This window comes from Uloborus diversus, chromosome 9 (assembly GCF_026930045.1).
Source record: "Uloborus diversus isolate 005 chromosome 9, Udiv.v.3.1, whole genome shotgun sequence".
NCBI classification, from domain to species: domain Eukaryota; kingdom Metazoa; phylum Arthropoda; class Arachnida; order Araneae; family Uloboridae; genus Uloborus; species Uloborus diversus.
This window is the reverse complement of record NC_072739.1, coordinates 67,430,457-67,455,737: the sequence shown is the minus strand read 5'-3', so window position 1 is coordinate 67,455,737 and position 25,281 is coordinate 67,430,457. Positions and strand designations below refer to the sequence as shown.

Here is a 25,281-nt window from a genome sequence, read left to right as displayed (position 1 = left end):
CATACCCCCCCTCACACACATTCATACACACAACTACCCACACACTTAGGCCAGCACACAGACACAAACACACATGCCTACACACACATACACATACCCTCTACATACATACCCCCACACACAAACACACACGCCTACATACACACACTCGTGATTGCGAAAAACATAATTTGAATTCAAGATGTCAAAATTCAAATTAATTTTTTTTAAATATTTTTTTTAAATATTCAAAATATTTGTAGCCATTAATTACTTTATATTTTTACGTTATATTTCATACGGTAAATGAAGACATTCATCTTACTTTTAAAACTAAGATAAGTTCTCTTTCTATTCAATCCATTTTGAGATTTATAAATGCGTTATAATACTTATATGGTGATTTTTTTCCCCATGTTTTTCTCTAAAATAAGGTTTTCGTCATCATGTACACTTTAGTATAAAAAGGCTATGTTGAGCAATTACTTTTCTTAACTATATAAGTGATGGTGCATAACAAAAACTTGGTATAAATTTTTATTCGGTTCTGTACTGAACTAAACTGTAATTTCGGATTATAAGCAATATTGCAAGAGTGAAAATCTGTTTCACACACAGAAAGAGGTATCTATGTGGTTTTACCTATTGAAGTCAAAATTGTGTAACGCACTGTAGTTAAATTTAAAGCGACACATTCTAAAAATGTAAAATTAATTTTTTTTCACAAAATAAACTGATTTTATATAATGATTTTGCTTAAAAAATCACTTGATTCAAATCAGTGATTTTTTTTTTAATCACTTGATTTAAATCAAGCTGATTTAAATTAATCAGCAAACTCTGCGAGAGCCCGCTGTGCTATGGTGCAATTCAATCCGTCTATTGAAGACAACCCTTGGGTATTAGGCTGCCGATCTTTATTTGATAGCGTGGAGCCCAATCGCCCTTAGAAAAACATTCTTAGTTCTAGAACAAGGAGCAGTGCTCGACTAACTGAAAGTGACGCCCTGGGCCCACAATAATTTGGAGGCCCCCTTAAATCTCTCTAGCAGAATGCAATGATTGATTTACAGGTTTGGGGACCAGTGGAAATGCCTTTTTAAAGCCTGCATTTCGGGAGCCTCTATAGATTCTGCGGTTTTGATGCTAAGCGGTTCATGTATAAACTTCTTTTTTTTTTTTTTCAAAGATTATTTTGGAATATTTTTCCTCTTTTTCAAAACCCATCTCATAAAATCATTGATTAGGTCTGTAGTAAGAAGACGCATCTTGAGATGCGCCATTTTTTTCTCCATTTATGCGCCATTTGTTCGCCATTTATGCGCCAGTTTTTTTCACTTGTTATACTAATATGTTCTTTAATAGTACCGTCATTGTCAAGGACAGCTGTCTTGAAAGATGACGTGCCTTCTACAGGCCCGGCTCCTGGAGTAGGCGGCCGCCTAGGGTGGCAGATTTTTGGGGCGGCGAATTTGGAAATTGAAACATTTTTATTTTTAAGTATGGATATCTGTTTCGGCGCCATAGGTCTCACTGCTTCAATGCCAAATAAATTAATAAAATCATAAATAAATAAGTAAATAAGAATAATAACAAATTGACGTGTGTACCAGTGCTTGGATATGCAAAACATAGTTCGGAATTTAACTAGAAATTCAATTTTGTTTTAAAAGCGGCAAAGTGCGTGATTTAATAGCCTTTTGACAATATTAATATATCTTTCAGTGCCATTAGATGCACCACTTTACATGTTGTGAAAGACATATTGAAGTGTGTACTGTCTGACCATCGATTACATGGAAAGGCTAATATCCGGTTTATAGGCGGAAATGGACGTATCTATCAATTTATAGGGATGTTAGTTGGTTTGTTTCATATGTGCACTTTTGCCTCTCTATTATTTAGCCTTAGTTTTGTAAAAATGAAAATTTGATCACAGTAAAATTTTTTAAATCTAAAGTATATTTGATCTGTATTCTCACGGCAAAAATTGATTTATTTACTCACAACAAAGTTTTGAGCTTACCATTTCGCTTTTACGTTCCTGAACAAAATGAAAATATTTTATTTTTGTTGTTTCCATGACAACTATTTTTGTTTCTCCTTATTTTATTTTTGAGAATGCAATAAATGAATAAGTAAAAGTAAGGTCTTAGAGAAATTCTGGAAGGAAGTCTGTGGTGGACGTACGTCAAAGACACCCCATAGCACGTACAGCCCAAAAATTTTGTACAAAATTACTTCGAGCCCCGGGGGTGTGTTCCTTGCATTTTAGTTTTTAAAATTCGAATTAGGTTTTTAGTAATTAATTTTTTAAGCTCAAATTTTGCGTGAATTGCCAATAAAGGGGTGAAAAATTACTTGCACTTATTAATATTATATATCGCTGGAAAGGGTGGAATTTTCTGCGTTCTACGCAATTTGTTCAATGCTCTAACTTAAATACGGCGGTAGTTATTTGCGTTTTTAGCTTGAACTTTTTTAGGCTTAGCTAAAATTTAGGCACTACTTTCTTCATTATATCTATCAGTAAAAAGCGAAGGAATTGTCCTACAGTTTTCTTTTTCACACCACTGAAAAGAGCGTCTTTTTTTACTCCGGTCGAAAAAATGAGCTTCTATCTCTAAAGGAAAAAAAGTTACAAGCCATTAAAAATCAATTTCGATTAATACTCATCTCCATTAAAATTATTGATGTTTTATTGGCGTTGCCATGTTTACGTCTTTTCGATTCGCATGTTTCTTCTTTCCCTTATTCACAAACGTTAAGGGTTTCGATTTTGACGGAAAATCTGAGGCTCAAGTCAATTCAAGCCCCGAGCTAAAGAGCATAATATATTACTGAGACCATGAATATACAAAACTAGTTTTGCAATGCTCAGCCCCTTAGCCCTTAGGGCTCTGCCAGTTAGTATAAGTTATTTTGAAACCCGGTCAAGGGATGCTTTTTGATCAAAAGGGTTTATAATAGGGGGTTATAAAGGGATTTTCCCATAATGCGTTTTTAATCTTTCTTTTTAACTGACGATTTAAATCTTTGCGAATCAAATAAGATTGCGAAGCATTCTTCGAGGGTTGGTGAGCGTTAGCGAGCTGCTATTGCAAAAGAAAGTCTTCACAATCTATGCGTGTGTCGTTAAATGTAAAAGTATTTTTTTCATTTTAAAACACATTTTTTTTGCTGTCGTCCGAATGGTTTTCTTTCCAATGCACAATTTTAAATACTCTGTGTCCCTTCTACTTGAAGTTTCTCTTTAATGTACTCTAATTGTTTTCATTTTTTTCCAGCAATAAATTTGAAGTGCTTGCTGTTTGATTTGCAGAAGTGTGATGCCAGACATTGACGCTCCCGATATTCACCAGTGTTTGAGCGTTCGTTTCAGGAGTTATGTCGAAGTGATTGCGTGAATAAATATAAGGACAGTCAAATCCCTCTAAATTTTTTGTTAAAACTTATGAAGAGCTTTGTACATTCCTAAGCAGCAGAAACTTTCATCGCATCTCGAAAAGTTGAAGCTTTGGCTGCTACTAGTCTCGACCCTCTTTTCGTACTGTCGCCAGTAAAATTCTCAAATTTTATGCATTCTAGTTCTTGCTTAGATAAAGAGCATTGACTTCAATATTATTTTGCAAAAGCTTGTTTCGAATGTAAATCTTTATCGGGTGTTGTGTGCAAAGTTAAAGGTTATACACTTCGTTTTAAAAAACTGAAAGAGAAAGGTAGAACAGTGAGAAGTGTGATGAGGAAATCTTTGTGTATGCAGGAGATGTTATAGGGGACAGCCAATGGATAGGTAATTATGAAACCTCGTTCTTAAAAGTTAGGTTTCCTGAAATTTATGAAAAGACAATTCTCATAATGACGCTGCCAAAGCAAGGTGTGGTAACCGGGACACAAACTGAAAAAGAGTAAAGAACTGTTTCTGACTCTTGGTTGAAAAAACAACTTCTCCGACGAAGTCTAAGAACAATTGCAAGCACAAAAAGCTTGATTTGTTTTATGTCCTTGAAGGCCCGTGTTTAAATTTAATGGACGAAGTAGAGTTTGCAGAACAATTTCGCTTAATTTTTTTCATCTCAAATTTGAGACTTTGTACTAAAAAACAAACTACTACTATCTTCTGATTTTGGATTCAGTACTGAATACTTTATTGACTTAATTATACTGAATACTTTATTGACTGAAGGAATTTTTGAGCATTTATTGTACCAGAAATAAAGCGTCTGGTGTTTCGTTTTTTTCATTCATGAACACTTTTTACTGTAAAGCAATGGAATGCCATACGCAGATCCACAATGCTAAAAATTGTTATTACTGTGAACAATGTTCAAGAGTATTTGCTTATGCTTCACATTTAAAGCAACACCTGAGAACCCATACTGGCGAGAAGCCGTTTGCCTGTGAACATTGCTCAAAGACATTTTCCACCGCTTCAAATTTAAAGCAACACTTGAGAACCAATACTGGAGAAAAGCCATATGCATGTGAAGTGTGTTTTAAACAATTTTCTTCACTGGCAGAGCTGAAAGCACACATGAGAACCCATACTGGAGAAAAACCGTTCTCCTGTGGAGCGTGTTCTAAGGAATTCTCTCATCTGGCAAGCCTGAAGAAACACTTAAGAGCCCATACTGGTGAAAAACCACATTCTTGTCGATTCTGTTATAAGAAATTTTCTCTTCTATCAAACCTGAAACAACACTTGCAGACCCATACTGGCGAAAAGCCATTCTCTTGTGAATTGTGTTCTAAGGAATTTTCTCATCTGGCAACCCTGAGAAGGCACTTGAGACTCCATATTGGAGAGAAGCCATTTTCCTGTGAAGTGTGTTCTAGGGAATTTTCTCAACTTGCACACCTGAAAGTGCACTTGAGAACCCATACTGGAGAAAAGCCATTCTCCTGTGAAATATGTTCTGGGAAATTTTCTCAACTAGCAATCCTGAGAGAACACTTAAGAACCCATACTGGAGAAAAGCCATATGCATGTGAAATGTGTTCTAAGCAATTTTCTAAACTAGCAAACCTGAAAAGACACTTGAGACTCCATACTGGAGAAAAGCCATTCTCCTGTGATGCGTGTTCTAAGGTTTTTTCTCTTCTGGCAAACCTGAGAAGACACTTGAGACTCCACACTGGAGAAAAGCCATTCTCCTGTGAATTGTGTTCTAAGGAATTTTCTCTTCTGGCAAACCTGAGAGAACACTTAAGAACCCATACTGGAGAAAAGCCATATGCATGTGAAATGTGTTCTAAGCAATTTTCTAAACTAGCAAACCTGAAAAGACACTTGAGACTCCATACTGGAGAAAAGCCATTCTCCTGTGAATTGTGTTCTAAGGAAATTTCTCATCTGGCAACCCTGAGAAGGCACTTGAGACTCCATACTGGAGAGAAGCCATTTTCCTGTGAAGTGTGTTCTAGGGAATTTTCTCAACTTGCACACCTGAAAGTGCACTTGAGAACCCATACTGGAGAAAAAAACCATATGCATGTGAATTGTGTTCTAAGCAGTTTTCTAAACAATCAAGCCTAAAAAGGCACTTGAGAACCCATACTGGGGAAAAACCATTCTCCTGTGGAGCGTGTTTAAAGAAATTTTCTCTTCTGGCAAACCTGAGAAGACACTTGAGACTCCACACTGGAGAAAAGCCATTCTCCTGTGAATTGTGTTCTAAGGAATTTTCTCTTCTGGCAAACCTGAAAGAACACTTAAGAACCCATACTGGAGAAAAGCCATATGCATGTGAAATGTGTTCTAAGCAATTTTCTAAACTAGCAAACCTGAAAAGACACTTGAGACTCCATACTGGAGAAAAGCCATTCTCCTGTGATGCGTGTTCTAAGGAATTTTCTCATCTGGCAACCCTGAGAAGGCACTTGAGACTCCATACTGGAGAGAAGCCGTTTTCCTGTGAAGTGTGTTCTAGGGAATTTTCTCAACTTGCACACCTGAAAGTGCACTTGAGAACCCATACTGGAGAAAAGCCATTCTCCTGTGAAATATGTCCTGGGAAATTTTCTCAACTGGCAAACCTGAGAGAACACTTAAGAACCCATACTGGAGAAAAACCATATGCATGTGAATTGTGTTCTAAGCAGTTTTGTAAACAATCAAGCCTAAAAAGGCACTTGAGAAACCATACTGGGGAAAAACCATTCTCCTGTGGAGCGTGTTTAAAGAAATTTTCTCAGCGAAAAAATCTGAAAGACCACCTGAGAACCCATACTGACGAAAAGCCATTTCCCTGTGACCCTGAGAAGACCCTTGAAAATCCGTGCTAGGAAAAAGGCATATTCCTGTGAAGTGTGTTCTACGATGTTTCTTCGCTCCACCACGCTAACACAACACTTGAAATTTTATACTAAAGAAGTGTCCAATAGGGGAGTTTTCGATTTTTTAATTTAATTTTTATGTGATAGAGTAACATGTATGAACATCATAGGTGAAAAAAATTTTGCGATACGATAAGTATTTTTTTTTTTTAAATTAATTTTTAAAGTTCAAGCAATTGTGACGTTTTGGGAACTCAAGAAGGCACTTCGGAGACAACAATTTCATTCGTACGATGAAGTTAAGGAGTGCGTACCTAATTGGTTCTAGCAGCAGCCAAAGGGCTGTTATGAGCACGGAGAATCCCAGAGGGATTAATGTTTAAACAATTTCGGTTACTATTTTTGAAGAATGTCGAACAAAGTATCAGTTGTATAACCTCTGCCACGTTATGTATTGACTGAACCTAATAGAATGTTATCGCGACCATATTTTTGAGCAAATGGTAAAGGGGAAAATTACCTTTCCCCAAACAACCATGACAGCGGATGGGCTAATATGACACAGAATTTTTCTCTCTTTCCTGCTCTTGACTATGCAATGGGAGGGTTGTCAGATTTTTGTAAATGTTTTGTCACAAAAAAACTTCAATAAAAGATTGTCATTTTGTGTTATTTTTGGGTCATTATCAGCCTCAAAGTTATCTTAATACATTTAAAAATTATTATTCATAGTATCTTATTGTTTCTATTACTGTCAACCGAAGCTTAATAAAATTAAGTATGATGTTTATTAAAGCCGTGTTTTGCTTTCGAACCATTACTATAACCCAAATTCCCACATCATGGTATCATATAGTAAAACGTATGTTTGCAATTTTTATAGAAATGAGTACATAAACATCTATTTTATAAAAACTATTCTAGCAAGTTACAATGCTAAGCTGGAACAAGAAAAAGGAAAACAAGTTTTATAAGTATTATAGGATTTCAGAGCTCGAAAGGGGTAATTTTTTTCCTCAAATCACCTCAACGGACCCTAAACTGACTCAAGAACCCTTAGTAGAAAAAAATGCCACTATACAGTTAGTGTGAATGGCATATGTGATTAATTGTGTCATTTTCCAGACACATTTGCACTCTATATCCATTTAAATATCATACTAATCCTATTCCATGGGATAAAAAGTTTGGAAAATCAATAGTTTTAAATTTAAATAAATGAAAACATTACACTAAATATAAATTATGATTACTCTTTTGCTTATTTAATTAACTCATATCAATAAATATTTTCTTAATTTAAACAAAACAAATATTAATAGAAATACTCGGTCCCTATTTATCGCACGGACACCCCGGGCCAGTGCCCAGAAGTGAAATTTCTCTGGGGAAAGAACATGTTCTATAAACAAATCACGAAACAAATGTCAAATTTCCCATAATCTCACTATGAGTTCTTTAAAATTTTTACAGACACATTATCAGGAATTAAAGATTTTCTTTCATATTGATTGTATTAGGAATTTCAGGTTCTGTCATTTACTGTTAAATTCCACTCGTTGATTTCAAACGGGATTGTTCGTTCACTCCATTTAAAGAGGGTTCAGAGCTAGGCGAATCGCCTGCGTTTTTACTTTTGACAAACAACGACATTTTAAAAAATATATTTACTAAGAGACGTGACAGCACAACAAAAAAGATTTATAAATCCTAGACTAGAAATCACACCCAAGGGCATTCGTTGGTGAAAATAAAACCCGCGATCAGCCTAGAGTCCCTATGACCAGCACAGCACGATGCACAGTCAAACACGGAGGCCATGATAATCCCACTATCAAATGCAGTGGCTGATATCACTCCATGAGACGATTTACCTCATTGGGCTATCACCGGGTCGATCATTTCTCCATGTGTTTCGTCCTCTCTTTCAAACATCGCTTTCGTTTACCTGTAACTGTCGGGGAAATAGCGTTGTTCTGTTGTTTACATGGATTCCGTCTTGGGCCTTTTGATACTTTTTGAGTTCGATAATGAATAAATACCGCCGTTAAAAAGTAAAAAGTTTCATTAGTTCAATATCGTAACTGGACTTGCAACTGTCCGACGTCTTTCCGTTCATCATAACGAGTAAGTTTTAATTTTCTCGTAATACGCTTTCCGAATCATCGTGGTTACTGTCCTGTGACTTTTAAATACTTTATGAGTACAATCACAGCTGGATGCTGCGACACTTTGTTCAAAACCTTTTACAGTTAATATGCATTGTAACTAGTGATGTGCCGGATCGTTAGAAAAGTAGATCCGCGGGTATGGATACGGATCGTTAGTGTCAAGATCCGCTGATACGGATACGGATTTCAAATTTGTTTTACCCAATTCAACTATCCAAGTGTTTAATTTGTTATGGAAGGTATTCCCGTCAGAATAATAACACTGCTTCTTGAAAAAAATGTTATCTACGGCCAAAATATAATCAAGACTATGATTTACTCTTTAAAGAAATCTCGGTTAAAATTGAGGGAGAGTTGAAAGGAACGGGTCAACTCTGCATTAATGCTTTAATAGAATGTGAAAAATTATTTCTAGCTTGCTCGGTAGATGTAGGATACAGGAGCAAGAGTGTAAAGCTGCTACTGGACAGGCTAGAAATAATTTTTCGCATTTTATTTCAGCATAAATGCAGCGCTGACGCATTCCACCCAAATGACTCCGACAGACAGAATAACAGAGCCGGGAACACCTTTACAAACAATTTATAGAGAATTTAGTCTCCCTTTTTTTGAAGAATGCCAAGAAAAACCAAAATGAAGAATAACAGAAACCCCAAATCAATAACAGAAACTAATATTAAACTATAAATTAAAAAAAAAAACGACCTAGTATTGAGATGGAATTTGCGGGTCAGAACACTTGTTGTTAACAAATGTGAACTCACGGCGGATAGAAATTTTAAATCATTGAGCTTTCTCTCCTTACCCTACTATGAAATATACTGATTACGCATACAAAGGTTTTGAATTGCATTTAAAATTTCTTTAACAAGATTATAGCTTTTACTGTATATAACTTGGAAGTTCCAAACAAATATAAAATGCAGAAAAACTTAGTTCTTTCCATTTGAGGCCAATATTTTTAACGTACGGGTAAGTTTTTACTACCGTAATTCTGTAAAACGTTAAGTCGGTTTTTATTAATATCTCCGGTAATTAAAGTTCTGCAAAAAAGGAGGTCAAGCTAAGAACACTTTCGATCCAGTCGCCTTTTGAACGAAAAAAAGAACTATCAAAATCGGTTCATCTGTTTAGGAGCTACGATGCTACAAATAGACACACAGATACACTTAAATTAAAACTTATTACCCATTTTTTTTTCTGTTTTCATTCTACCGGTGGTACAAATTGGTTTCTGAAATGATACCTTATAATTTAAAAAGGTTATAAAACCTAATTTAAACGGAATTTAAGAGTCTTTTATTCAAATATTTAAGGATTTTTAGAATAGAAAAGATCCATTTAAGATCCATCAAAAAAGTAGCGGATACGTATACGGATACAGATCTTTACTTTCCCTCGGATATCCACGGATAAGGATACGGATATCCGGAACATCACTAGTGTGAACAAAAATCATTGTATCTTAGATTTTATTTCTTAAAATGTTGTTTTTACGGATTATCTGAGCTTTCTATTCTGTCACACATGGGTGCAAGACCTTCCGTCTCAGGACGGATTTCCGTCTTGACAAAATTTCCGAGACGGAGGTCGGGACGGAAAAATTCGATGACGAAAAGAAATTCGATGACTTTCTTTTAGTTTTTAATGAAAAAAGAAAAATTGAGTGTTTGAAAAATATGCTTTAATGTTACTGGACCGTTCCATAACCACGAATTTACGTCGACATTCTCTCGGTTTTCTGCCATGGGCTCGTTTTGTTTGCAACGTGCTTTTGGAGGAGTGGCTTTTCGACTCGCGCTGTTTCACTTTTTTTAGGTGTAGCTCTGTTATTTCCAATTCACTGCATTGACCAAGAAGTTGCTGGTTGGAAACACCGATGGGCAACCATTCCTGCATTTTTGACAAAGACTTGAGGAAACACTAAATTCTGTCATTGAATCTAACACTCGCTAGACTGGGAATATTGGAGGGGGGGGGGGGAGAGAGAAAGGAAAGAAGAAAAATAACGGAGCACGAGTTTGCGAAAAAACGCTGCTCTTGCAAAGAGGGTAATCTGTTCGCAAATTAAAACGTTGGTTTTAAAACGTTGATTTTAAAACGTTGATATCTTGGAGAATCTAAGGCGAGGTGGGGGGTTACTCACGGGTTACAGTATAAAATATCGAAAAACTGAATTGAAAATATTTTTGAAGCTAGGAGTGGTTCGATATTTCTCCTCTGAAAACCCTTAAAAATTTATAAGTCAAAAAGTTTTAGGATGTCTTTAATAATGTAAAAGTGGGGAGGGGGTTTTTTAAAAAAAATCGAAGACTGGAGACTTAAAAACACTAATTTAGGCAATCTTTGGTGAATTTATGAGAGATGGTTTTGGTGTTTTAACATGAAAATGTTTTGTAGCTGATGTATTAAAAACTATTTGAGGGTATACGTAAATGACTTAAGTTAAAGGGCATTTGAGACCCTCTTCCGAAAAGTGTTTGTAATTGAAGTCTTAAAACTTTCATGCTGTCTTTGGCAATGTTAAAAGGGAGGGAAGGGAGGGCGCTCTCTTTAGGCGAAATTCCGAAATTGGAGTCTTAAAAGCGCAACTTAACACCATCTTGGGGTTCGGGGTTCTCCTTTCCCAAAAAATATTCAAAGCTGAAGTACTCAGCTTTAGGTAATCTTTGGAAGACTTAAGATGAGGGAATTCGAAGGCTTTCTCTCAATACGTTTTAGAATTTAAATTCTTAAATCTTCGGTGATGAAAAGGGGAAACCGTAAATTTAAGTAAAATTTAGTGAACTTAGAGGAAAGAGTTCGGGGGGGGGGGGGGTCTCTCTCCCCGAAGTATTGAAATGCTATTTTAGCTATTTTTGAGTGAGTTAAGAGTTAGGGAATTCAGGGGTCTTTCTCGAAACGTTTTCGAAATTGAAGTCTTAAAACTTTGGGTTGTCATTGGCGATGTGCGGAAGGGAGTTGCTCTCTCAATAGAAAAATTAACCTTAAACAAAAACTTACACTGCATTTAGTAAATACAATGAGAGGAGGGGGGTATTCCGCACCCTCAGCCCGAAATATTTTCGTTTCTGAAATTTTTAGAGCTTTGTTTTGGGCTATCTTTGACTGACTTAAGGGGGAAGGATGTAGGAAGATTCTTTAAAGAAGTTTCCAAAATTAAAGTATTAAAATTTTTAGGCGGTCATAAGTCATGTTTGTAGGTAAGAGGGGTACTATTCCTACAAAACAATTTAGAAACTGAAGCCTTAAAAATTGAAATTTAGGACATTTGTGGTGAATTCAGAGGAAGGGTTTCGGGAGTTCTCTTCCGAAAATTCTCTGATGCTGAAATATTTAAAGCTCCACTTTTAGACTATATTTGAGTGCCTTAAGAGGGATGTGATTCGGGAACCCTGCCTGGGGTTAGGATTCGGTTCCCCTATTTCTTTTTTTAATTAATGAATGTTGGAAAGGGTACCTTGTTTAAAAAATATATCTACTTCACTGAAGCAATTTTTTATTGCTAATTCTATCTTATAAAAGAATTCTTTTTCAAATGAAGACTGTGTGGGGGAATGGTGACAGTTCATTATCATTAGTCGGCTTTACCCTTCCCCCACCTTTCCTTCTTTTCTAGTTTGTTAGCGCTACCTTGGGTAGACTTTCCGATCAGAACTGATTAATGTTGCAAAAGTGAAAATCTTATGTCCTAAGCGATTTTATTGCTACAATAAAAATGTTTACGATCGGCAAAAAACTAATGGTGGGGTGCTGCAAACGCTTTTACCCCTTACATTATCCAACATCGTCTAAAATTGCGTTTTTGAAACTTCAATTTCGAAATGTTACCGAAGGTGGGTTCCTGAACTTCATCCCTTCAATAGTGCATTCAAAAAGCGTACAAACGTTAGGAAATTTAAATTACAATTTGTTTTTAAATCTTCTATTTCAGGAAAAGCCCATAGCGTCCCCCCCCCTTCTCTAATATTTTTTGAAGGTTGCCCAATATTGTGATTTTGGGACTATCAGTTTGAAATAATTGATGTAAGAGTCCCTGAACCCCTCCTTTCCCTGAACTTTACCAAAATGGCCTACCATAGCGTTTTTTGGACTTCAATTTGAAAAAATTTATGGGGGAGACCCCCAGACCCCCCTCTCCCCCTTTTATTGCCGGATTTTTGACTTTTTGGAATTGTGATGTCAAATCACTTAAATATTACAATTTTAAGGCTTAAAATTTAAATCAAACAGATTCCAAAACTGGCATTGTTAAAATCTACAACATTTATACATACAAATTTTTCCTTAAGCCCGCATGTGGGTGGGGGGGGGGGGCTGAAAATATTTTCCGTCTTGAACACATCACCAAACTTGCACCCATGCTGTCACATGAAAAGTGAAACCAGTAGGTCAAAATTTTTTCATCCTGCAGTTATGTGCCTGTACTATATATCATTGTAAAAAGCTTAAAATACAGTGAGGGATTTACTAGAGGGGTTATGGGGGGTGACCACACGCTCTGTGACCGCCATTTTCTGAAGACAATAATGTGGTAGAAGAAATGACTACTAATCGCTACTATATTTTAATAATTCCATAAATTTGCTTTAAATTAGTTCTATCAGACATTAGTATATAGTCAAGGATGAACCGGCATTACCTACTTTTTAATTTTAACTCAACTTCGCCCTCCCCCCCGTTTTACTTCCTTTTAAAAAAATTGAAGCATTGTATTCGGGAAAAAAATTTCACTCGAATATCGGCCTTCATTTCCATTTTGCTCCCCCCCCCCCTGAATGAATGTTGAGTTTATTTTTCGACCCGACCACACGTGGATATATGCTTACGAAGGTACAGACACCCGAAATATCCATTTTGACGATCCCCGAAGTAATTACAACGAGTTTTCTCGTGACGTCTGTATGTGCGTATGTGTGTATGTATGCCGCATAACTCAAGAACGGAATGTCCTAGAAAGTTGAAATTTGGGTACAGTTAGATCTGTTCGAACTTGTTTACTTGGTTTCACGCAGGAGAGATACGTGTTGTTTCGTGCAATATACCTTACAGGAAAGCTTATTTTGTGTTAGTTTAAATTCAGTAGTTGTGTTTTGAAGTAAAAACATTAGAAAATGCCAGTTTCTTGAAACTTGAACGTTAATTAAAAGTTAACTCCAACGTGGTGTGTATCTGTAACGTGCCATTGTCATATGATGTATTGTTTTAGACTGAGTGTGAGGATTTATACCATAAAAAGCTAAGTTCTCGAAGAATATGTATTTCATGTACTTCTGCCTTAGCTCTGGCTGTAGGGCAGTTACTTACTGAATATACCATGACTTTATATATCTTCGAGTTGAACCGAACCATTGCTTCGGTCACTCGTCTTTTCTGTGCTAGCTCTACATTAACTACCAGTTTGTTTGGCACTCTTGGCTCCCTTAATACGTTTTCCACCTCCAGCTCAGTCACTTCCTGAGCCGGGCTGATGAGTGCTAATAAGCACAAAACCGCTGTCCTCGGCTGGAATGACTGAGCTGGCGATGTAGTTCATGTATTTTGATTACTGTTTTATTGATAAATTGAATATTTTATAGTTTTAAAACTTAAATTTAATAACAAAATTAGATTGGAGTTAAAAGTACTAAATATTAAACTTGCTACATCTGATCCTCAGATAAAGCACATCTATTTTTGAAGAAGATTAAGATTTACCTAGGCAATTGTTGGCCAAAATGCATTTTTTGATGACAGTTTCGACCGGTTTTTTCCACCTTTGGCAAAAAAGTGCCAATCCTATTAACAGTTGATCGAAATCAAAGGCAGCTGTAAAACTTTAAAAGAAATAGATATGAACTTTATTGATAAATTGAATATTTTACAGTTTTGAAACTTAAATTTAATAACAAAATTAGATAGGAGTCAAAAGTACTAAATATTAAACTTGCTACATCTGATCCTCAGATAAATCACATCTATTTTTGAAGCAAGATTAAGATTTATTTAGGCAAATGTTGGCCAAAATGTATTTTTCCGATGACAGTTTCGACCGGTTTTTTCCACCTTTGGCAAACACGTGCCAATTCTATTAAAAATTGATCAAAATCAAAGGCAGCTGTTAAACTTTAAAAGAAATAGGACAGTTAATATGTTTGGTAAGAGATAGATAAAATTCTCAAACTAAAAGTATCCTAAACTCTCACAGATTCATGGAAAAAAACAACTTAACAAAAGTTAGGCTTATAGACCCCCTAACCCCCCCCCCCTGTTCATGTTGAAAAAATTTGAAAAGTATATTTGTAACTGAATAATTTGACACGTTTCTTTTGCTTAATTTCCCCTTGGATAATATTACTTCTTCTGATGCAACAATTTATTTTTTATATTTATTTATATGGTGGTATATGCAAGCGGGCTACTCTCTACCTCCCCATATCTTTGAAAATTATATAAGTTACTATTAAACTGAAGTATAACTTAAAGTGTCAAAATAATGTGTTACACTAGACCATTGCATTCTCTTAACAAAAATTATTAGTATATATTAAGCTTTTATTTTCTTTGTGCAATTAGCATATCAGGCATGTTACGTCCGTAACAAATATATAAATTTCTATCTAAATTTTACAAACATTATCCATGAAAACTTGATTCTTTTATAAAGCTTGAAATCTCTAGAGCAAGTGTTTCAAAGAAAATTTTTAGAAATCTATGAATAATTCACAGGAATATTGGCAATTGTATGACAATGTATACATTTTGCTGCTTTCTGAGTTACGTCCATAACAGGCAGTTTTTAATTTTTGCTACTTTTTGTAGTCGAGCAATCTGCACCCAAATTTTTGATAGCATAAATAACCCCAATTTGTACAATAGGAAAAAAAATTGTAGGTTTTTATGAAACCAAATTGAAACGATGTGTATTTAAAGTCTGTAATTGTTACGTCCATAACGGTGGAATTGGCAGGTTTAGCTCTTACCAGGGGCACAGCAGCTAAGTTGGCGGCATTTCAACTGATTAAAAAAAATAATAATAAATTATTTTTCTAAATTGATCAAAAAGACAAAAAATGCTTTAATAAAAAATATAATAAAACAACTCACAAGAAAATGAGCTAGAGAAAAAAAATGTAACAGTCTTTAATTCTCAAAAAAAAGGGGGGGGGGGAATTTTCGTCGTTCGCTTGAAATTCTGTTTCGATTCATTGAGTTAGCTAAACACTAAAGCACACAATATAAGCACAATAAAGTACCAGGCAGTGGTGGTGGAAGCAATAGTTGGAAGTAGCGACGCTACTGTAGTAGCTACATTTTTTATTAGATTGTAGTGTAGCGCACAACTTTTTAAAAAAAGTAGTGCAGTGAGTAGTGGACGCAAGACCAAGTCTGCAAGGACATGGACGCAACCGGAGACGGTTTTCGCTATAGGAGCAGCATCGTGAGGAGCCGGTCGACAGTGATGGTGCGGAGGGTGGCGGTGGGAAAATAAAATCAAAGGACATCAAAACACTCAAGTGAGAACAATAAGCAATCGTGATTGCTCAAAAAAAAAAAAAAAAATACTTGAACCAAAAAAGCAGGTGTCATTCTCAATGTTACCCATCCCTTCCTGCCCTTTGATCCCCCTCCCCCTGAAAGTCATCGTTTGTGGGTGACTCCTAATTCAAAATTAACTTTCAATAATGAACACATTATCATAGAATTAATGATTGCTACATTAATAGGTTGATTTCGTAAATCTGAGGAGGGGGGGGGGCAGTTGACCCCTGCCCCCTACATCGTGCTTCATCCCTTTTTATCGTTCATAAAGGCCTTTCATATGGTATGGTGTTCCTGTATTTCATTAAAGTGCGATTTCTAAAGGCCTTTTACGCTGTAAACGAACCCATTCACTTTTTTAGAGCGGCCGTTTTGGTGATGTCTTCGGGGTTCATGACTCATCAAGTGTCTCCCGGCGGTTTTTGTTTCTAATTATGTAGATATGCACTCTACAAAGTTTTACTTTGGTATCCGAAAGTGAAATATTTTGGGTATTTTTAGCGCTAACTTCATGGACTAATTTATTGTGTATTCAGTAAATTACCGCCCAATAGCAGGGCTAAGGCAGAAGTACATGAAATACACCGCCAGCTCAGTCATTTCCAGCCGAGGACTGCCGTTTCGTGCTTATTAGCACTCATCAGCCCGGCATAGGAAAGTGACTGAGCTGGAGATGGAAAACCTCTTAAGGAAGCCAAGAGTGCCAAACAAACTGGTAGCTAATATAGAATTAGCGCAGACCAGACGAGTGACCAAAGTAATCGTTCGGTTCAACTCGAATATTGAAGGCAAGGCATAGTATATTCATGTACTTCTGATTTAGCCCTGCTATTGGGCGGTAATTTACTGAATATACCATGCCTTGCCTTCAATATTCGAGTTGAACCGAACCATTGTTTCGGTCACTCGTCTGGTCTTCTAATTCTATATTAGCTACCAGTTTGTTTGGCACTCTTGGCTTCCTTAAGAGGTTTTCCATCTCCAGCTCAGTCACTTTCCTATGCCGGGCTGATGAGTGCTAATAAGCACGAAACTGCAGTCCTCGGCTGGAAATCACTGAGCTGGCGGTGTATTTCATGTAATTTACTGTGGTTAGCAAACTTATTTAATTTATTCGTGAAATTTTCAAAGCAAAACAGTACTCCAGAAATATGTTTGGGCAATTAAGTTAGCAGTAACTAATATACAAAAGTGAATACCTTGATGATACATAATTTTATTGCATTAGAAGATACCGCTCCATTAACACGCTTTGGACATGACCCCTACATCCAAACCTGTTTTTGTGCAATTTTTTTATGCGGTATATAAAAAATTTCTACCAGATTGGAAATAAATTGATGAAATTACTCATAAAAAGAGCAAGGTAGTATCTTCAAGTGACGACAGGGGCAACCCAATGATAGGTCGCTATGACCTCCCCAAAATTTCCTTACTCGGGAAATTCTGTCCGACTCTTCGGTACAATTATCATCACTTGGTTAATTTTGATTTCATTAAAAAAATAGTTCTTATTTATTTCGTAAGTTTTTGGGTTATTTTCAACATTTATGTGTTAACTATACACGCCATAAAAAGAAAAAAAAACATTAGCAATGTTTCGAAAACAACTTTTCATAGCTACTCGTGAAGTTTCGAATGATTTCTTTTTGTGCGGTCCCTATCCACCGCATAAAAACATGTTTGGGAGTATACCATGGTCAAAATCGCAAAGAACTGTCACGTATGTCAAATACCTAACAGCCCCGCTTTTGTAGGGCTGAAGGAAGCATTTCAGTCCTCGGAAATTTGTAGCAGAGTAGTAGTCTAAATAAGCACATGACGAACAAAGTCCAGAAGAAAATAAAAATTCTTTTATTTTAGCAGAGCTAATTCTTAGACAATGTATCTTACTTACATTGAATCCAGTTCAACAGGAACATTAAAAATAAAACATTTATACTGAAACGAACAACATCTCGTCAAAAATGGCTAAAAACTTATTTCGAATAACTTTAGAATAGATGCATCGACACGAAATAACAAGGACGACACAAACGTGCACACTACACACACAAGAAAAATATGGGAGAGAGAGAGCGAACTCTCAAACCTGCAGCATTAAATACCGTGAAACTACATGGTGGAACAACCAACAGTCAAAATTTCAATCGCTTATGCAAAATAACAAGCACTGTTGCCACTCACGAAAACTTTAGAAAACATCTCACAGTTATCACATACAGGATCTAGAGCCGCTATATAGATAGGCCGGTACATCAGCTTAAGTTTAGCCATTTTGGATCGGATTTTTCATTGTTGCACTGTTAGGGTTACCAGAGAAAAGTTTCGGGTTTCGCCAAACTAGTCAAAAATAATATTTAATTCACAAGCAGCTAATAATTGTTCCCAGTGAGAAATCACCAAACGCGATAACTTGCCAGAAAAGACAACCCTCAAACACGCGCTCCGATCCAAAATGGCTGAACTTAAGCTGATGCGTCGGCTCGTATATATAGGGGCCTTAACAGGATCTAACCGAAACCCAATCCAGTTCAGATGAGGGAATCGCCCGAATGACGTCACTACCAATTCAATGTTGTTTACATCGGAGCACTTTGTCCGAACACGATCTGCGATCTCTGCATGGGGCAAAAACGTATTTTAGAAGAAATAACAATATGCTATTTCTTCTTTTTTTTTTAATTATCTAAATGAAAATTTGACTAAAATACTAACAGCTTTTACTTAAAAGATATGTTTAGTAATGTATTTTAATTTTTAATTATTTTCATTTATTTTCAGCTACAATCAGGATTGAATGTCGATGAAGTACAACAAGTGTGATGACAGACTTTGACTCACCCTTTATCAATACGCACCTTTGTTTCTGCCGTCATCTAAGGATTCACGTGGAAATGATCATCTAAAAAATGCAACGGTGGTAAAATTTCACTAAACTTTCAGTTCACGATCGGGAAGAGGGGAATGCGTTTCTGAGATAATTCATCAAACAAAAGACTAGTGCATGTGAAGTGCACATTGTTACAAGCCCAGACTTTTCCTGATATCGTCCGTTAATGGTCAAACCTCGCACTCTTTCAAATTCACGTAGTAGTAATCCTTAATTAGGTAAAGATCTGTTACTTCTAATAGCATCATGGAACAAAAACTCAGTCAGTATGAACAAAACAAAGTGTCTTTCAGTCATGAAAGAAAATAGTAACGCTTCATTAACAGAACATCTTTTTATAACTGTCAATTCATTTTGTGTCACGGGTCTCTCGTTTTATGTGTCACTGATCTCACATGTTGAAGAGGACGGAAGAAATAATGTCTGAAGTACTATTTAATTCCAAAACTTTTGGTTTCTTTTCCTGCAAACAAAAAATGGTTTACGTGAACAAAGACTTTGATAATAAGCTGTGAACCATTTATCAAAAGGTGACAAATCAGAGGGAGACAACATTCTTGTCGGACAAAAAAACTTCTCATTCATCTCTGTGACACATTTGATCGTGTTTTGTGCATTAATCTTTCTTTCTTTCTTCTTTTTTTTTTTGAGTGAAACACTTGTTTGTTATCGATTATTTCTTTTCACATTATTTGCACTATCATATGAAACGTTTACTCACCACTGACACATGGGTGAGAGTTATTCAAATTTAAAAAAAGCAATCTACTATGGTAAAGTTTAAAAACACTCTGTTCAAGGAAGAAAAAATCCTTTACAACACACCGGCTCCATCGTTTTCCGAAACTGAAAAGATAATATTATAAGCAGTGAAAAGTGATGTTGGAAGCATCTCTCAATGAACAAGTTTTCACCAAAAACCGACTCTACCCAAACACCCATAAAACCTCCTTAAAACTTTAGCTTGTGTCAAGTTTATGTCAAAATCATTACCACAGCAAAGCTACGTTTATCAAAGCAAAAAATAGTTATCTGCTCTGCAGTAGACTAAACAAAATATTTTTTCTTGATGTTAGCTGCAAAAACTTGCTTTTGTGATAAATATCAAAGAAGAAGCAATAGTTTTAAAAAGCTGGTTCTGTTTTACATTCTTCAAAACACATTTTAGAGTATAATTTAAAAACGGTGCATGCCAAAGCGATGTCTATTAAAATTTTTGGTTGACAGTTCTTGCGCCTATAAATTTCATTGTTCTTACTGAAAAAGAAAAAAAGGTACTTTTGTTGTTTCTGACCTTTTTAAATGTTTAAAGACTCTAGGAACTTTTGAAACCAATCATCTTGTGAATTTTATCAAGAAACACTTTAATTTTTTTTTCACAATGTCATTTCAATCTGAGATACATGACGACTCTGTAAAAAATTATTTGTGCCAACGTTGCTCTAAGGCATTTTTTAGCGCTTCAGATTTAAATAAACATCTGAGTATCCATTCTGGCGAGAAACCGTATTCCTGTGAACATTGCTCAAAGGCATTTTCCGATGCTTTATATTTAAAGAAACATCTGAGTATCCATTCTGGCGAGAAACCGTATTCCTGCGAACATTGCTCAAAAGAATTTTCGAAAGCTTCGTATCTAAAGAAACATCTGAGAGCACATGCTGGGGAAAAACCGTATTCTTGTGAACATTGTTCAAAGACATTTCCTAAATCTTCACAATTAATGAGACATCTGCGAATCCATATTGGTGAGAAACTGCATTCTTGTGAACATTGCTCATTAGCATTTTTTAAGGCTTATGATTTAAGGATACATCTGAGAGTACATACCGGCGAGAAACCATATTCCTGTGAACGTTGCTCAAAAGCGTTTACAACCGCTTCATATTTAAAGACACATCTAAGAATTCATGCTGGCGAGAAACTTTATTCCTGTAAACATTGCTCAAAAGCATTTTTCGAATCTTCAGTTTTAACCAAACATCTAAGAATTCACTCTGACAAGAAGCCGTATTCCTGTGAATATTGTTCAAAAGCATTTTCCGATGCTTCATATTTAAAGAAACATCTTAGATACCATACTGGCGAGAAACCGTATTCTTGTGAACATTGCTCAAAGGCATTTTCCAACGGTGCGTATTTAAAGAAACATCTGAATATCCATACTGGCGAGAAACCGTATTCCTGTAAACATTGCTCAAAAGCATATTCCGATGCTTCATATTTAAAGAAACATTTGTTACATCATACTGGCGAGAAACCATATTCTTGTGAACATTGCTCAAAAACATTTTCCGATGCTTTATATTTAAAGAAACATTTAAGACACCATACTGGCGAGAAACCGTATTCTTGTGAACATTGCTCAAAAGCATTTTACGACTCTTCAGATTTGAAGAGACATCTTCGAGTTCATAGTGGGGAGAAACCGTACTCCTGTGAGCAGTGTTCAAAAGCATTTGCCAACGCTTCGACATTAGTGAAACATCGGAGAATTCATACTGGCACGAAACCATATTCCTGTGAACATTGTTCAAAGACATTTGCCGACCCATCATATCTAAATAAGCATCTGAAAATACATACTCGCAAAAAACCGTAGTCCTAAGGACATTGTTCAAAAGCATTTTCCAACGATTCGCATTTTATGAAACATCTGAGAGTTCATACTGGCGGGAAACCGTATTCCTGTGAACATTCCTCAAAGGCATTTTCTGACGCTTCCGCTTTAAAGAAACATTTGAGACACCATACTGGCGAGAAACCGTATTCCTGTGAACATTGCTCAAAGGCATTTTCCGATGTTTCCTATTTAAAGAAAGATTTGAGACACCATACTGGCGAGAAACCGTATTCTTGTGAACATTGCTCAAAGGCATTTTTTGAATCTTAATTTTTAACTAAACATTTAAGAATTCATACTGACGATAAACCGTATTCCTGTGAATATTGTTCAAAATCATTTTCCGATGCTACATATTTAATGAGACATCTTAGGTACCATACTGGCGAGAAGCCGTATTCCTGTGAACATTGTTAAAAAGCATTTTAAAACGGTTCGCATTTTAGAAAACATCTGAGTATCCATACTGGCGAGAAACCGTATTCCTGTAAACATTGCTCAAAAGCATTTTCCGATGCTTCATATTTAAAGAAACATTTGAAACACCATACTGGCGAGAAACCATATTCTTGTGAACATTGCTCAAAAACATTTTCCGATGCTTCATGTTTATAGAAACATTTAAGACACCATACTGGCGAGAAACCGTATACTTGTGAACATTGCTCAAAAGCATTTTACGACTCTCCAGATTTAAAGAGACATCTTCGAGTTCATAGTGGGGAGAAACCGTTTATCCCTGTGAACTTTGTTCAAAAGCATTTTCCAATGCTTCGCATCTAGTGAAACATCGGAGAATTCATACTGGCACGAAACCATATTCCTGTGAACATTGTTCAAAGACATTTGCCGACCCATCATATCTAAATAAGCATCTGAAAGTACATACTCGCAAAAAACCGTAGTCCTAAGGACATTGTTCAAAAGCATTTTCCAACAGTTCGCATTTTATGAAACATCTGAGAATTCATACTGGCGGAAAACCGTATTCCTGTGAACATTGCTCAAAGGCATTTTCCGATGCTTCATATTTAAAGAAACATCTGAGACACCATACTGGCGAGAAACCGTATTCTTGTGAACATTGTTCAAAGACATTTGCCGACCCATCATACAGTCTGAGTAAAAACTTTAAGGCCAGTAAATTTTTTGAGAAATTGGACATATATTAAACTGAGGATCAAAACATAATTTGAGTGATAATTATAAACCTTAAATACAAGTAAAAAAAGACAAAACAATTATTTGTAATTATTTCAATATCAGAAAGTATTACAGATCAATATTTGAACCTGAGTAAAATCTTTAAGGCCAGCATAGAAAAAAAGCATAGAAATAAAGAAATAAAAACATTTAGAAGCTTGTGTGGGAGCCATTTCTTCGAATGACTTTAAATATTCTTCTTTGCATAGCGGAAACTAGTTTTTAACAAAATTCGGGATCTGTTTTATACAATTCATCTTCGATAGTAGATTTCAGCTTTATTGATGAAGTAAAATGTCTCCCATTTGCATAAATTCTTCTTGCTAAGTCGCCCCATAAGTTCTCAATTGGGTTGAGATCTGTAGACATAGCTGAGCATTTCAAAATTTCAACGTTATTGACTTGGAACCAATTTTTTGTACTGTTACTCGAATGGATAGGTGCACTATATTGCTGATGCTTCCTATTCTCTCCAGCAATAAGTTCAGCAGTAGGTAAAAGATAACTTGTGAGGACATTTTAATATGTTCGTGAATTCATTTTACCCAAAACAAACGCAATTGAGCCCATACCATTGTAAGCAAAGCATCCCCGAGTCACGACAGAGCCTCCACCTAATTGGCGCTTGAAGAATACAGTCGAACCTCCATATATCGAACTTCCACATATCGAAATTTTCTATACATCGAAATTCAAGCCAATTTCTATGTTCATTACATAGAAAGATTGTTTCTATATATCGAAAAAATCTCTATATATCGATTTTTTTTCGAGACGTTCGTAGATTTTTTTTTCCTCTTTAGACTGTTTGTCTCATGAAAAATTAAAGTTAAGGGAGAAAATTATGTTCCCAAAAGGTTGCTACGAAACTCATAAGGAATCTCGGGTAGAGGGGTGTGTAGGTAGGTCGTTGTTTCGTTCTAGAATTCTTAAATTCCCTAAAGTTTATTTCAAATATCTTAGTTGTAACCAGTAACATAGTAAAATCAGTTTCAAGTCATCTCTTTTGTCTGTTGATTATCGTTCCTAGTCCTTTTAGCTGCAGTAAAAATCATTCAAGTTAAGTAGGTTCATTTTTTACTTTTCTCTCAATTTGTCATAACGAAAATCCCCTCATGTTGCGGATCAAGTCGAATTGCCAAAGAATTAAGACGTATGAAGGCGCAAAAATGTAATTTCTGTTATTTTTTTAATTATTAACTTTCATTTAATCCGATGCTCGTATCAAAAATTAGAAATTAGGTTTCATACACGAAAATTAGCTTTAATTTTAATGTTTTAGGAGATTTTTAGGATAAAATAAGATCGTTTCTATATATCGAAATTTCTGTATATCGAATTTTTTCCGGCAATTTGCTACTTCGATATATGGAGGTCAGACTGTATTTCTTTTTCTCTTCGTAAACCATACCAATAGTACTTCCATCAGTCTGGTCCATCCGAATTCCACTTATTTTCCCCAGAAAAAATTATTTGTATACACTGTTTATCCCAGGGCATGACTTTCTGGCTAAAGTTAAAACGATCTATTTTGTGCCTATTCAGTAACTGAGGCTTAGCCAGTTTTGCTGCATAAATAAAACTTTCACACCTTTTTATTGTGTTACATATTGTTTTTTGGCAACCATTTAAGCCTCTCGCCTGAATAAGTTTCCTGGTTGAGTACTTTCCTGTTGATGTAAGTTTGCAAACTCTTCTTTCATCACGCGATGACAAAGCTCTAGGTCTTCCCCCGGTGTAAATTGACTTTCAATCTTTATAAACTATTGACCACAGTCCTCGATCTTCTTATTTGTTTTGCAATAGTACGGCTACTCATCCCAGTTGAAGAAAAAGCTTCAATCTGCCCTCTTTCACGATCAGTTAACTTCTTACCTTTCGATATCTTCACAAAGAGCATCAAAACTTCGAAGAAATCAATGGAAAGTCTACGATTTGAAGGGTTTCCACAATCTTATTAACTGCTGTGATATTTATTCCAGTATATCTACATTTATTATTAAATAATTACTGGTGGCCTTAAAGTTGTTACTCAGGCTGAAATACTAAGTTTGAATATACTACTGTTTTTCTGGTAATTGCATACTTCAAAAAACTTGCCTGTTGCATTACTTCTTACAAATTAACATTAATAATTAATAATTCAAAAGTACTAAAATCCCTTTAATTTAATTTTATTTTTTTTTCACAAAAAAACTTACTGGCCTTAAAGTTTTTACTCAGGCTGTAAAGTATGAGCGTAACAATGAATGTAAAATACCAAGGCATTTTCTTGTTAATCTTTAACCATGATTCTTCATCGGTTTTTTTCTGTTCTGAAAAGGCAGGTAAAGGCTTGATGAAGTTCTAATAATTTAAATAACGGAAAATACTTGCTCTTGTTTGGAAATGTGTCGAGTTTCATCAACCATTACTAGAGTCCCTATATGAGTTTCATATAGGGAGAGGTTAGCGAGATCACAAACGTCACAAAGTCTGTTGGCCAAACTAGAGTCCCTATATGAAAACGTAGTTTTCAGAGTTGCGACAACGCGGTATCATTTTCCTATTGGTCGAAGACCGCCTGAGGCAGTGTTTCTTCTTCTCCCGTAGGATTAACATGGAGCGTATGACAG

At 35.7% G+C, this 25,281-nt stretch overlaps 1 protein-coding gene across 1 annotated transcript; it reads left to right on the top strand.

Annotated features, from left to right (window-relative positions):
- Positions 1 to 4,513: 4,513 nt before the first annotated feature.
- LOC129230287 (gastrula zinc finger protein XlCGF57.1-like) lies at positions 4,514 to 18,773 on the top strand. Its single transcript, XM_054864686.1, has 2 exons — positions 4,514 to 5,392; positions 18,732 to 18,773. The coding sequence occupies exons 1-2, from the start codon at positions 4,514 to 4,516 to the stop codon at positions 18,771 to 18,773; spliced, it is 921 nt and encodes a 306-aa protein (XP_054720661.1).
- The last annotated feature ends 6,508 nt before the right edge of the window (positions 18,774 to 25,281 follow it).